Source organism: Schistocerca nitens, chromosome 6 (genome assembly GCF_023898315.1).
Source record: "Schistocerca nitens isolate TAMUIC-IGC-003100 chromosome 6, iqSchNite1.1, whole genome shotgun sequence".
Taxonomy (NCBI): domain Eukaryota; kingdom Metazoa; phylum Arthropoda; class Insecta; order Orthoptera; family Acrididae; genus Schistocerca; species Schistocerca nitens.
In genome coordinates this window covers 116,323,824-116,339,624 of record NC_064619.1, presented here as the reverse complement: position 1 = coordinate 116,339,624, position 15,801 = coordinate 116,323,824, and the positions used below count along the sequence as shown (strand labels likewise).

Sequence of the window (15,801 nt, the reverse complement as noted above, 5' to 3'; positions counted from 1 at the left end):
GATTAAGAAATGAGACACTTAAAGTAGTAAAGGAGTTTTGCTATTTGGGGAGCAAAATAACTGATGATGGTCGAAATAGAGAGGATATGAAATGTAGACTGGCAATGGCAAGGAAAGCGTTTCTGAAGAAGAGAAATTTGTTAACATCGAGTATAGATTTAAGTGTCAGGAAGTCGTTTCTGAAAGTATTTGTAGGGAGTGTAGCCATGTATGGAAGTGAAACGTGGACGATAAATAGTTTAGACAAGAAGAGAATAGAAGCATTCGAAATGTGGTGCTACAGAAGAATGCTGAAGATTAGATTGGTAGATCACATAACTAATGAGGAGGTATTGAATAGAAGTAGGGAGAAGAGGAGTTTGTGGCACAACTTGACAAGAAGAAGGGACCAATTGGTAGGACATGTTCTGAGACATCAAGGGATCACAAATTTAGCATTGGAGGGCAGCGTGGAGGGTAAAAATCGTAGAGGCATACCAAGAGATGAATACACTAAGCAGATTCAGAAGGATGTAGGTTGCAGTAAGTACTGGGAGATGAAGCTTGCACAGGGTAGAGTAGCATGGGGAGCTGCATCAAACCAGTCTCAGGACTGAAGACCACAACAACAACAACAACACTTAAAATATACAGCTTTACAATCGGCAGGCAGTATATATACAATGTGCAGCCGATATTTTTATAAGCAGGTACTTTTATAATTCTTCCGTCTATATATCGATACATTTTATTGATATATCGAGGGCCTATTAAAATATTTTGTATAAATGTTTATCTAGTAATTTAGAAATTTTTAATTTTTATTAATTTTTGATTCTTTATTCCAAAACAGCAAGATGGAATTGATTTTACATTTAATATATCAGATTTCATTAATAATTTTATATACAAGCAATTACTGATCATAAAATTTTGCGACATTTTACTCTGAATTTGGGAAAGTCAGGATCGATCGACTTGGTTGTAGTTCTCAGGATCTTTTCATTAGGTTCTTCTGAGATTGTGGTTCTATTTTTACTTTTTTTGTGCTTCGGTATTGCAAATAGCTGTTCACAGACGTATGTGCTTCCCAACAAAGATGATGTATCAATCACACATGGCTGTGCAGCAAGGGATATTTGTTCTGGGCAGGTATGATTCGTAAAAGTCCAACAAAGATACACGATCAAACCTATCTTTTAGTGGGATCTCAGGCTGCGATTCTATGCGTTCCATCTGAAAATCTTCTGGCAATGTATCTATACTGTTCGTAATGTCGCATAAATACAATAATTGTGCTACTTTTTTCGAAAATCTTGAAATCGATTTTCAAATTCTTGCATCAAATCATCCCGACTGTAGTATTGCGGCCGGCCGGTGTGGCTGAGCGGTTCTAGGCGCTTCAGTCTGGAACCGCGCGACCGCTACGGTCGCAGGTTGAAATCCTGCCTCGGGCGTGGATGTGTGTGATGTCCTTAGATTACTCAGGTTTAGGTAGTTCTAAGTTCTTGGGGACTGATGACCTCAGATGTTAAGTCCCATAGTGCTCAGAGCCATTTTTTTTAGTATTACGTTTGTCCAACGTGTTTTAATTACAAGAGAATATTTGCATTTACTAGTACTTGCCATAATTTCAGTCTCATCTGGTCCCGAGTTCGAGTCTCGGTCGGGCACACAGTTTTAATCTGCCAGGAAGTTTCATATCAGCGCACACTCCGCTGCAGAGTGAAAATCTCATTCTGAACCCATTTATTGTTTGAAACAATGTACTGAAAATAGTTTTCTACCCTGAAGACGCCTGTCATGCAAATGAGCAGTGAAGTTTACCAAAAACGCTACATCTGCCACCCAGTTGGCATTCTCAAGTTCTGTCACCGATTTTACTTTCGATATTATGAACGATTTGATTTCATTAATTATGCTATAAAATCTTTTTAATAATGTATCTGGTCTCGAATGCGCCACCTTACTTCTGTAAAATAAGCGGTATCACCGTACTCAGCACACAAACTTCAGAGGAATTCCTAGCATTAACGCTGATTCAGTCCTATAGCTGTTCAGATATAACATAGAACTTCCTTGTATTTCCATAAATTATTTTCATTATTACATTATGGATCTTTAAATCTCTAGTTTCGCAGTTGCAACTGAAGTAGCCGTAAGAAACATAGCAGCGCGTCTGACGGACTGGTCAATTACAGCGTGCCGAAAACCGAATTTTATGGATTTTTTTATTTTATTGCCGATCGTCTGATGCATGCTCACTTCTTGGACCGTATTGATACTTGCTTTGGCCCGCATGCTGTCCGCGGGACGCGGGTTGAACACCCCCGGTCTACTGCAATAGCTCTGCCATATCAGAAAGCCGCCATGTGTATTCTTTGTCCACGGGGAAATGGTAAACTACTATTGAAATTACGTTATGTATCAAGGGGAGAGGGCGTTTGTGGAGGAATTAGGAAAGGATGTCGGGTAGATACACTGAAGCCACGTTTATGTCTGGGAATCATTGCCGAATCCATACGCCAGGTTGTTAGGTCGGTCATTTTTTGCATCTCAGTAAGTGCTCTGTGTGGAAGGAACAAAGATAAGATTGGGGGGCTTCTTTCAACTCTGTTCTGTAAAGGACAGTGTCGTAACCGTCGCCGCACCAAGCAATCGGCAATAATGTCCCGTAAACAGTGTGGCAACCAAACAAATCCCAATTACACAGGGTTTCCCAGGAAGAACACTCAATATCCAGGGATATAACAGGTAAGGTCATTCGAAGCAAAGAAACATGGGCTCTAAAATACCTTAAGAGCCATGAGCAAGTGTTCCGTAGAATAGATGTGTTTCACTATAGCGAATACGAACAAGTTTTCGTAGCTCTTAAGCCCATGTTTACTGGACATGTTTTCCTTTTTTTGGTCCATATTGTCACCTGTCAAAATATGGAAACCAAAAAGCTTGCAATAAATAAGCTTGTTACACGATATCGAAGATGAAGAAGTGCTCATAGCTCTTAAGTAATTCATTTTAGATCCCAAGTTTGCTAAATTTATGCTTCGAATTCTCGTTCCTGTTATATCACTGAATATTAGCCATTACTCCTGAGACATCCTGTATATCTATTGCTAAAGCCATAGTACTGACTATTGCTCCCTACCGTTCAAATTCTGCAGTTTACTCTTATCGCAGACAATCACTGCTACAAATTCGGGAGTATTTTCTAATGAATTGAAAAACTATAAGCCCTCGACCCCCCACCCCCCACCCCCACCCCAGATTTCAGAAGGGGACAAGTGCCCCCTCTTGCACTATCTTGCGAACACCTACGGATATCGATAAGCTACGCGTTTGTGAAAAGACACTGTGTAATTTTTCCCGTATTACACCTCGCAACGTGTAAATTTTGGCCGACAAATGGACCAGCAACTCGTCCCTCGAAGACAAAAGAGGAAAACATACCCGTTCGCTTGATTGAAACCCGGATTATGACAGAGACTTAGCGAAGAAACACACTGAATCGCCTCCAAAACAGGAAAGTTACTAATCGATGCTAAAAGTGTTCCTGTCCACAGTCCGATCATTATTCTGTGTTTTGTCAATAGCAGTAACCTTGTTCAAAAAATGGCTCTGAGCACTGTGCGACTTAACTTCTGAGGTCATCAGTCGCCTAGAACTTAGAACTAATTAAACCTAACTAACCTAAGGGCATCACATACATCCATGCCCGAGGCAGGATTCGAACCTGCGACCGTAGCGGTCGCTCGGCTCCAGACTGTAGCGCCTAGAATCGCACGGCCACTCCGGCCGGCAGTAACCTTGTTACAACCTGGCAACACATAATACTGGTGATAACTGATTTCAGTGTTCTCAGTGTAAGAGCCCGGCAGAGATATCTTCATGGATTGTGACGATCGTCTTTACATGTTTCACTCCGCTCAGTGAGGTTTGGAATCTGACAATCTTGGCTGACTGTTGCATGGGGCAGAACTACAACTTATGGATGACTTCCGTTTCCCAAAATCGGGTAATCTGTGAATATTTCAACACTTTGAACCAGACGTTCCTCGTGAGAAGGCACGGTTCCCTACCACCTAATAGAGACTTTGCTCTTATAGGGAGGAACAACAGAGTATTTAATGTATTTCACCCAGACGATGAGATTCAATTCATTGCTAACGCCACGCAGAACAGATTCCTTGCCTGCAATATGGAACGGGCGATTTCAGGGATCTTCGCACACTAGACCAAGGGTTGCACAGAGCTCATTCAAAGTCATAACATCCTACGGTGGGCTTGTCGATGCCTTGCAAAGAATCTGAGAGGTACTGGGAAAAGAAATCTTTCGTCAGCTAACAGTACCTATCTTGCGTACCTTGTATGACAAACTTTATCACTCAAAGGAGCCAAGAAAAAAGCCTTACTTGACATATCTGAACTGAGAAACGTGATTTCTGACATAAAATACCATATCGATAGTGGATTTGCACGTCTGTGTGACAAAACTCACTTATTCACAACTAGAAATGTAATGCTGAATGTTTATAGTCAGTCTAATTGCAACAGCAGTTGCTTTACATTTTTCAGTATCATCTGCTGCTCCTTGTGTAGATCTGTAGTGTAGTAAGCTCGTGTATTTTGACCTGTTTTATTGTATTTTTAATAAAATAAACCTGTTATTTATACATCCAGTAACAGAGAACAAGCAGTGTATTTCTGCAGTACTGGGCTGACAAAACGTTATTTGTCGAGAATAATTAAGGTCCTGCTATTTTTTTTTTCAAAGATAGAAAACTTTTGCTCATCGCTTTATTTTGAAATTCGTATCACTGAACATACAAACTGACTCTGAAGCATGCTTATATACATTTATCAACAAAATCGTCTGTGTCCCACTGTGGATTTTTCTCAACACTTCTCACCAACGTCAATGAGTGGTGGGACGTCCCCTTGCTCGGATGTAGGCTTGGCGTACCATCGATCAGTTCATCAAGCCAGCCAGGCCTCGTTCAGTCGATCCCACAACTGTTCGATTTGATTCATGTCATGGGATCTAGAGGGTCACTCCATTACGATGTCCCTGAAGGAATGTGTTCACGAGAATAGCGATGAGCACGTGAGATAACATCAAGGTGAAACGTCACCAGAATGTGGCGATACAGCCGCAATGTTGCTTGCACAGTCTCGTCCCTGTGCCGTGGGTCGGTGAGACTGCCCTCAACAACCACTTGAGGTGTACAGTGGCCAGTTCTGATAGCGAAGGATGCAAAACTTATCCTACTGCTTATAGCATCGCATCTCAGTATATCTTTCATCGGTGAGGTGACACTGTGAGAGCGTTGTATACTGCACAGCAGATACTTGCAGTGCTACCGGGGAACATCATACCACCAACACCTTGTTGCACATATGGGACACAGTGTTAAAGGCGTTTGCTAATCCCGTTTTATGTCCAAACATGTTATCTGCGATTATCAGGGTACAAACAGTCCCGCGTTCCGTCCGCAAACTGCACTACTGGCCATTAAAATTGCTACACCACGAAGATGACGTACTACAGACGCGAAATTTAACTGACAAGAAGAAGATGCTGTGATATGCAATGATTAGCGTTTCAGAGCATTCACACAATGTTGGCGCCGGTGGCGACACCTACAACGTGCTGACATGAGGGAAGTTTACATCCGATTTCTCATACACAAACAGCAGTTGACCGGCGTTGCCTGGTAAAACGTTGTTGTGATGCCTCGTGTAAGGAGGAGAAATGCGTACCATCATGTTTCCGACTTTGATGTAGGTCGGATTGTAGCCTATCGCGATTGCGGTTTATCGTATCGCGACATTGCTGCTCGCGTTGGTCGAGATCCAATGACTGTTGAAAATATGGAATCGGTGGGTTCAGGAGGGTAATACGGAAGGCCGTGCTGTATCCCAACGGCCTCGTATCACTAGCAGTCGAGATGACAGGCATCTTATCCGCATGGCTGTAACGGATCGTGCAGCCACGTCTCGATCCCTGAGTCAACAGATGGGGACGTTTGCAAGACAACAACCATCTGCACGAACAGTTCGACGACGTTTGCGGCAGCATGGACTATCAGCTCGGAGACCGTGGCTGCGGTTACCCTTGACGCTGCATCACAGACAGGAGCGCCGGCCGTGGTCGGTCACGGATGTGTGTGATGTCCTTAGGTTAGTTAGGTTTAAGTAGTTCTAAGTACTAGGGGACTGATGACCTTAGAAGTTAAGTCCCATAGTGCTCAGAGCCATTTGAACAGACAGGAGCGCCTGTGATGGTGTACTCAACGACGAACCTGGGTGCACGAATGGCAAAACGTCATTTTTCTGATGAATCCAGGTTCTGTTTACAGCATCATGATGGTCGCATCCCTGTTTTGCGACATCGGGTGAACGCACATTGGAAGCGTGTATTCGTCATCGCCATACTGGCGTATCACCCGGCGTGATGGTATGGGGTGCCATTAGTAACACGTCTCGGTCACCTCTTGTTCGCATTGACGGCACTTTGAACAGTGGACGTTACATTTCAGATGTGTTACGACCCGTGGCTCTACCCTTCATTCGATCCCTGCGAAACCCTAGATTTCAGCAGGATAATGCACGACCGCATGTTGCAGGTCCTGTACGGACCTTTGTGGAAGCAGAAAATGTTCGACTTCTGTCCTGGCCAGCACATTCTCCAGATCTCTCACCAATTGAAAACGTCTGGTCAATGGTGGCCGAGCAACAGGCTCGTCACAATACGCCAGTCACTACTCTTGATGAACTGTGGTATCGTGTTGAAGCTGCACTTGCAGCTGTACCTATACACGCCATCCAAGCTCTTTTTGACTCAATGCCTAGGCGTATCAAGGCCGTTATTACGGCCAGAGGTGGTTGTTCTGGGTACTGATTTCTCAGGATCTATGCACCCAAATTGCGTGAAAATGTAATCACATGTCAGTTCTAGTATAATATATTTGTCCAATGAATACCCGTTTATCATCTGTATTTCTTCTTGGTGTAGCAATTTTAATGGCCAGTAGTGTAAATCCGACGCCCATCCTGTGGCGTCCTTTTAGCATGGTTCTTGCCCATCTATAACGGAGTCCTTGGTGTTGTTGTGTGCGACGTGGTGCTCAGCATGGTCGTCAAGATTGTAATTCCCGTCATGTAATCGTCTCCTTATAGCTTGATGCTACACTGCTGGCCACCGTAAATGCAACACCAAGAAAGACAAGAGGTAGCACAACAAGATTTATTTTGTAGATAACATGTTGACCAAGTATCAAATGATTACGTTTACAGACGTCTGTGACATGTGGTTCCTGCCAGAATCAGTAGCCAGAGTAGCCGCCATTGTTGGAGATCACCGCTGCCACACGTCTCGGCATTGAGTCAAAGAGACGTTGGATGTGTTCCTGGGGTACAGCAGCCCAAGCAGCATCCACACGTTGCCAAAGATCATCTGGTGTGGCAGCTGGGGATGTAATCTGGGTCACTCGTTGAGCAACCATGGACCACATGTTTTCTATCGGCGAAAGATCCGGAGAGCGAGCTGGCCAGGGAAGCAATTCAATCTGGTTATTGACGAAGAACATTTGGACAATGCGTGCCACGTGTGGTCGCGCATTATCCTGTTGAAATATGGCTGTGGCCGAGCCCTGAAGGTAAGGAAGGACAATTGGCTCCAGCACCTGGGATATGTAGTGCCGGCTATTTAAAGTACCGGCAATGCGTACTAGAGGCGTGCGAGAGTAATATCCAATACCGTCCCATACCATAATACCCGGTGCAAGACCAGTGTGGCCGTGCATAATGCAGCTGTCCAGCATCCTCTCTCCACGGTGTCTCCACACTCGAATCCAACCATCGTGGTGCTGCAGACAGAAGCGTGCCTCGTCAGTAAAGACAACGTCATTCCATTCTGCCGTCCACATCCGTCTGTCATCACACCATTGGCGACGGAGACGTCTGTGGTTCTGCGTCAATGGTAGACGAAGCAATGGACGTCTTGCGGACAGACCACTCTGCTGTAAACGGCGTCGAATGGTACGCGCAGACACTGGATGATGCGTTACAGACGCAATGTGCTGTGCTATGGTTCGGGATGTCACTGAGCGATCCGTCACTGCCATGCGCACAATTTGCCTATCAGCACGTGCAGTGGTGCACCGGGGTGAATGCGATCGACCACGTCGGTCCGTCGTACCCTCCTGCATCCAACGGTCACATATCCGCATTACAGTTGTTTGGTTTCGTCCAACACGACTAGCGATTTCTCTGTATGATAATCCACAATCTCGGTAAGCCACTATCCTTCCTCTGTCGAACTCGGATACTTGATCAAAAGATGTACGCTGTTGTCTACGAGGCATAACTGATCGTCTTGTGAAACAACCACAAGGTAAACACACGTGCCGAACGTACACTCGTCGAAATCGCCAAGCCTTAAATGGCGCTATGAGGTGGCGCCACAGGCGCGCGTGATGTGCGTCTGCGCTGAAATTCAAATCAGTTGCATATCTCATCGCTGCAAACCCATGGTGTAAATTTCACTTGATTCGGATGCTTCCTTCACGGTGTTGCATTTACGGTGGCCAGCAGTGTATAAGTGACTACCTGTAGCCTCTCCAAACACCAAATTCAGTTCTGGAGCACTCAACCCACGGTTCCTTTGACTCTAAAGTCGTAGATATCGACCATCCTGTGCACCTCTCGTTCGTTGATGGCCTTGTGTGGTGTAAATTCTCAACACCGCCTGCCAACTGGAACCGATTCCGTGACCGCACCAAACAACCTAGACTCCGGTGCATACGTCGGGCAACTTCCCTTGTTGACAAGGCTCCTACACGTAATGTGAAGATGCAGGCGCTGTCACTGGCCGCGAGTGTGAATTTGGTGTTTGGAGAGGCTACAGGACGACACGTATAGCATCAAGCTATAAGGAGACGATTACATGACGCGAATTACAATCTTGACGACCATGCTGAGAACCACGTCGTACACAACAACACCAAGGACTCCATTATAGATGGGCAAGAACCATGCTAAAAGGACGATGGATTTTCGCTCTATTGTTCGACAGACGTCTCTAATGCGTCCCTAGGGGTCCTTTACTTGTGGTATGAATGGGACAATGCTCAAATGGTTTAAATCATACCTAACTGGAAGAGTGCAGAAAGCCGAAATAAGCAGTTCACATAATATGCAAAAAGCTGGTGATTTCTCAAACTGGGGGCCAATCAAGAATAGGGTACCGCAAGGTTCGGTCTTGCGTCCTCTGCTGTTCTTAATATATATGAATGACTTGCCATTCTATGTTCACTAAGATGCAAAGCTGGTACTTTTTGCCGATGATACAAATGTAGCTATCACACCTAACAGACAAGAATTAACTGGCGAAATTGTAAACGATGTTTTTCAGAAAATCATTAAATGATTATCTGCAAATGGGCTCTCATTCAACTTTGACAAAACATAGTATATACAGTTCCACACAGTAAATGGAATGACACCATTAATAAATATAGACTTCGATCAGAAATCGGTAGCTAAGGTAGAATATTCAAAATTTCTAGGTGTAATCGTTGATGAGGCGTTGAACTGGAAAAAACACACTGAGAATCTGCTGAAACGTTTGAGTTCAGCTACTTATGCTATTAGGGGCATTGCAAATTTTGGCGATATACATCTCACTAAATTAGCTTACCACGCCTATTTTCATTCTCTGCTTCCGTATGGCATCATATTCTGGGGTAACTCATCATTGAGTAAAAGAGTGTTCATTGCACAAAAGCGTATTATCAGAATAATTGCTGGAGCTCATCCAAGATCATCCTGTAGACACTTATTTAAAGAGCTAGAGATCTTCACTGTAGCCTCACAATATATATATATTCACTTATGAAATTTGTTATTAACAATCGAAACGAATTCAAAAGTAATAGCAGTGTACATGGCTACAACACTAGGAGAAAGGATGATCTTCACTTTGGCTCAGGAGGGGGTAAATTATGCTGCCACAAAAGTCTTTGGTCACTTACCTAATAGCATTAAAAGTCTGACAGATAGCCATATAGCATTTAAAAGGAAATTAAAAGAATTTCTTAATGGCAACTCCTTCTACTCATTAAACGAATTTTTGGATATAGTAAGTCGGTAATTTCGCCCCCCCCCCCCCACCGCAAAAAAAGTATTGAGTTTCATGTAATATTTTGTGTAATGTAATATCTTGTATTGACACCTTTTATTAACATGTTCCACATCATTACGTAGTGTCGTATTCATGATCTATGGAAAAAGTACTAATCTAATCTAATGTAATCTAATCTAACTGAAATGCTGCAATCCCTTCAAGTGTGACGCTCTACTCGTAGGTAGCGCTCATGGTAATTCTGTGTATGTCATAGATTCAACGTCAGGCGTGGTCTCCTGATCTGATTTTAACCCGAGTTTACTGCTTGCGTGTAATGCACTATTAATCACTCAACTATAGTTAGTTGAGAATCCTTTCGGCATGTATGTGTGATTTCTGCGTGTTGCACCCTGTTCCAGGTCGCAAAACGTGCAGGCAGCGCTCTCCACGAGATCTCCAGCTTCCAGCAGATACGTCGGGAACTCGTAACAGGACAGGACAACAGGCGCAGACCGACATGCCAGGCAACAGCCAACTCGGTGCCACGTGACTACCACCATCTGGTCGTTGTCGACTACTTGGCAGTGGCGTCAAATCGATGAATATGCACTGTTCGTCAAGGCGATATATACTGGCTGCGTCCTGTAGGTTACGGCTCTATTTAATGTCGCATAATCAGAAGATTGCGTAAAATCACTCATCATTAAATCCTTTACAATGACTGCCTGTCCTGTGGATTAGATGCATGTGGAAAGAACACACAGAGGAGATGAAAGAAAACTGGACACCTGACATCACGATTCCTTGCATACTAGAAATACAAATGTTCGTAGCAAAGTTTCATTCTGTGATAATTACCGGTGAGATATAGAAGGCAAAGAATGGCAACATGGTAACATTGTAGTGCCATGTGCAGCAGGTACTTTCATTTCGTATGGTATACTCTAGGTTCAGATGTGGTAGACAAAGTGGTGCTAAAAATACACTTAAATATATGGTTATGTGACACTTGACTATCGAAGGGGTCCATCCTAGGAGAATTATGAATTCAGTAGTGAACGATAAGAAAAAAGATGTGGACCAAAAAACGGCCTGTGATTTTTTACTTTGGGAGATCGATTACAACTGGAGAAGGGGAAGCCGATGTTGATAGTGGAATGGAATGGGCAGAAAATGAAAGCGCGTGGTGAAGAAAACAGCAAATCTTCCAAATTGCCACTCTTTGACCACCAGTTTTTATCAAAATATCCCAAGGACCCAAAATTGTCACAGATATTTTTGTATTGCTAGCGTGCAAGGAACCATATTGTGAAGTGTGTGCGAATTTGGTTTCCCCGCATATGCTATCAAACAAGCTGTTAGCACAGTTATATAAGCAAGAAAGTATTTATTTAGCTTGTTCTTAAAAGAAAAACTTACACAAATAAGATTAAAAAAAGAAAGATTATTTATTTTAGTTCATCCTGTATATCTTATTATGTTAGTATTAAGCGATAGCAGTGTGATATAATTAATTATTTATTTTATGGCAACTATAAAAAATAATACACAAACAACTGAACAGTTGTGCAATGTAAAATTAAGCTTTGCTCTATGATTTCGGAAAACAATATCAAATACAAGCGCCAAATTAAACTGAGGTGTCATTCATGCAATGAAAGCGCCAAATTAAACTAAGGTGTCATTCATGAAATGAATCAACCACTGTCGTATAATAAGAATGTTGTCACTAAACAAAATCAAAAAGGTAAGTACAATGATGTCGTGATTTTTGTCAATAATCAATCCAAAAAAAAAAATCGGGAAAATCCGAAACTCACGAAAGCCATGGGAAATATTTTCGAATCTGTCAGTGAAAGATCCAATCAATTCGTTATAAACGTTAGAAGAAAGAAAATAAACTGCGTTTTATAAACTAACATATGTTTATTTCAAACCGATTTACGGCTTGTTTTGCCATCGCTAGGTAACAAGAGACAAACGCCTATAGAGACACTAGTGTGTAAAAAAAAAAAAAAAAAATGGTCGTGATATAAGCAGGAAACGTCAGATGGAGTGCTCATCACTCATCTTAAGTTACAATTGGTAGTGACTTTTGTTTACTGTGGCGAGGTAAAAGTGTTGGGAAAGAAATTGAGAACAGATAAATTACAGTGTAAATAGTGGCGCTCCGTGAAGGACACATTCCCGCGGATACAGCGTTGCTGGTTGCTGTGGTGGTCCAGTCTGAAGACTGGTTTCATACTTCCACCTCCTAGATAAAAGAAAGCCTGTTCACGTAGTGCATGACGTCACAACGTTGCATCGTACGTAGGCAACAGAGGAACATTCACACTGCACGCTATCTATCGTAAATGAGCTCGTTCTTGAGTGTAATTATTACTTGATTGAACGCGAAAAGTTTTTATTTATTCTGTGTGCACTAAATTGGGCGATTTGATGATATTTTTACGGCTGAAATCCGATTTCGACGTTCTGTGCCGCTATATAGAAGAAATTACGAAAGAGCCCAAATAATTTATGTCTTTAAATTTCTGGAGGATGAAACAATGAGGAAGAAATGGTTATCAAGATTCAATGGAAGATCTTTACTCCTTATTCAAGTTCAAGGGTAAGTTTGTGTTTGTTTATGTTCTTGAAAAGGTTGATTTTAATGATGAAGAGCAAAGTTTATCATGATTGTAGCCGGCCGCGGTGGTCTAGCGGTTCTGGCGCTGCAGTCCGGAACTGCGGGACTGCTACGGTCGCAGGTTCGAATCCTGCCTCGGGCATGGGTGTGTGTGATGTCCTTAGGTTAGTTAGGTTTTAGTAGTTCTAAGTTCTAGGGGACTTATGACCTAAGATGTTGAGTCCCATAGTGCTCAGAGCCATTTGAACCATTTTCATGATTGTAACCGAATGTCACGCAGATGCCTCTTCGAAAACGTTGGCTTCCTTACATTCACTTGATACTACAGTCCCTTATTTTGTCACCAGTGATACAAATCGGTCTGTCTGTAGTAGTCAGTTCTGTTTTGTGCTGCACAAGTTCGAGTAAGCTGTCTGCCGAAAAAGCAAGAAATTTCATATAGGCCTACCCAGTAAACGAAAACTAAGTTAAGAGTACCTACCATATCTGTATATCTCCAATACATCAAGCTCTGTAGCAACGTGATGTTCAAAATAGTAATTCAGCTACACACTGAACTAAACATTCTTCTGATCTTACAATGTACAAATAGGCCAACAATTTTATTTATCAATATGTCTATATATAGGCATAACAAAAAGAAGCGTCAACACCAGTCTGGGTGAACATAAAAGGAACTGCCGCCTCGGACATATTGATAAATCGGCTGTAGAGGAACATGTTTTTCAGGAAGGTGATCATGAAATAAAGTTAAGTGAGATAACCGTCATAGCAAAGACGTCGCATTATTATGCGCGAATGTACAGAGAGGCCATTGAGATTGCCAAACACTGCAATAATTTTAATAGAAAATATGAAGGCATTAAGCTGGATAAGAAATGGATGTCAACATTGCAGAAACAGCGTGGCAATCGATTAATTTCAATTGAGAAAGTTGGCAATATCAGAGATTATAGCACAGCCGACGTCACGTGATTGACAACGGCGCCCTCTGGATGGCTTATATATACTGCGCTCACTCGTGCTCTCGTTGCAGTTCGCCGCTTGTCCTCGGAGGATGCCTTCCGCAGTCGAAGGCGAAACGTCAGGGGAGAGTCTTATGTATGGACCACGTCATCTCAGCCCGGAAGTGTTAAGTGATCATTTTTGCATATGTTTCATCGTACTCAAATCCCCTTTTCTGTGAACATCCTTTTGCAACAAGTCTAGCCTTGTGTCTTATGATATTTCCATCCTTGTCTTTTTTAATTTGAACACCCACTTACTGCCATTAGTCTTCCTTCCAGGTGGTAATTTAACAAAGATCCAAGTCTTTTTCTCCTTTTCTAGAGTCAGTTTCATACTGTACAGCTTTATACCAGTATTCCTTATCTTCACGATTTGCAATTTCCTTGTAACTTTTCGGTACATCATCCACAATGAATCAGCATTGAGTGCAAGAACAGCATAGTCTTTCAGACATTTAGGAGGGTTCCTCCTCCTGGTAGAACATCGAACAGTTTTTTTTCCTGATAAATTTTCAGCTTCCTCTTCGTCACAGGTCAGTTCTGCTATGGTAATTCTTTCATGACCTCCATCACTTGGTTTGGCGTCTTCTTCGATGATGTCTTCTTCATTATCACCCTTCTCGGATGATTCCTGTACGTATTCTGGGATCCAGTCCTCAGATGGTTTATTTTCAAAGTCAAATCTTCCTTTGTAGAAAACAATGTTTCTTCCTGTGACTATTTTTCCTTCCTCTGGACACCAGAGCCTGTAGCCATTAGGACAGTAACCAGAGAAATAGCATTTTAAGGACTTGCCTTCAAATTTCCCTGTTCTCAATTCTTTTGGTACCAGTAGATAAGCAATTCATGCGAACACTCTCAGCTTCCTCAAATTAGGCTTCTCATTATATCACAAAGCTGCAGGCACCCTTCCTTCCAAAGCCGCGGTAGGCCTTCTATTATGCAGGTACACGGCAGTACGAACAGCTTCTGACCAGAACATTTTATCTAATTTACACTGAAGTACCATACAACGAGCTTTCTCAGTAATAGTTCTGTTCAGCCCCTCTGAAACACCACTTTGCTGAGGAGTATACCTGATTGTAAACTCAAACTGTATTCCTTGTTCTTCAAAAAACTGTTTTAATTCATTTGACATGTATTCAAGACCACTGTCACAGCACAATCTGCTGATCTTCAAGTGAGCTATAGCCATGGCGTGAAACATCTTCAGATAGCGAGTTACCTCTGACTTCGATTCCAGTACATAGGCCACTGTGAAATGTGTAAAGTCGTCGACGAACGTGAGCACATACATTCCGTCGAACGATACCGGCGCAATTGGCCCACACAAATCACTGAGGATCGACTGAAGAGGTCTGGTGGCACGCTTCCTATTGTGATGGTATGGCGGCTGTGATTGTTTTCCTTCGACACAATTTGAACATTGTTCCGTGGGGATTTTTGAAGTGTCCAGTTCCGTACCATCAACTTGTGACTGGAGGCGTTTAATGTTATCATAACTCAAATGGCCTAATCTGTTATGCCACAGATTCGCATTAGTTGCAGTTGAAGCAGCTGACAAGGTTTTTCGTTGCAAAAAATTTAGAGCATATAACCGAGATTCATTCCTATTTGCAATGGCAACAGTTTCTTTTCCTTTTTAAATTAAACCTCGAGCCTTTTCAAACGTAATTCTAAAATTGCTGATTCCTGAGTTCTTGTTTGGTACCTTAACTCTACAATTAGCCCTTTGGTGTCCAGGCTTCCCGCAACGGTGACAAGTAAAGCTTAAAGAAGTTCCTTGTTGACTTCTTGTTTACTGGTGTCTAAAGAACCCTTTTTTGATACCGTTGAGTATGAAAAGCTGTAGGAGGCGGTGTTTCATCTTTATTGTTTTTCCCGACGACTCCCTTCCGCTTCGATTCTTCATCCAGTCGCCTATTTTTCACGAAGCTCAGCGTCAGATCTTTCATTGGGAGCGTTTCGATTGCAGTGACCACTACGTTGTATTTCGCAGGCATCGTTAAAAGCAAGTGGCACACTTTGACCGTTTCTTCGACAGTAGCTCCAGTCGAACG

At 42.6% G+C, this 15,801-nt stretch overlaps 1 protein-coding gene across 1 annotated transcript in view; it reads left to right on the top strand.

The window, feature by feature from the left end:
* The window catches only part of LOC126263048 (uncharacterized), a 120,937-nt gene extending 109,197 nt beyond the window's left edge, over nucleotides 1-11,740 (top strand). The window contains exon 4 of the mRNA XM_049960023.1: nucleotides 10,525-11,740. Within this exon, the coding sequence (XP_049815980.1) occupies nucleotides 10,525-10,655 (131 nt within the window). The 3' untranslated portion in view covers nucleotides 10,656-11,740. The remainder of the gene's footprint in view (nucleotides 1-10,524) is intronic.
* The last annotated feature ends 4,061 nt before the right edge of the window (nucleotides 11,741-15,801 follow it).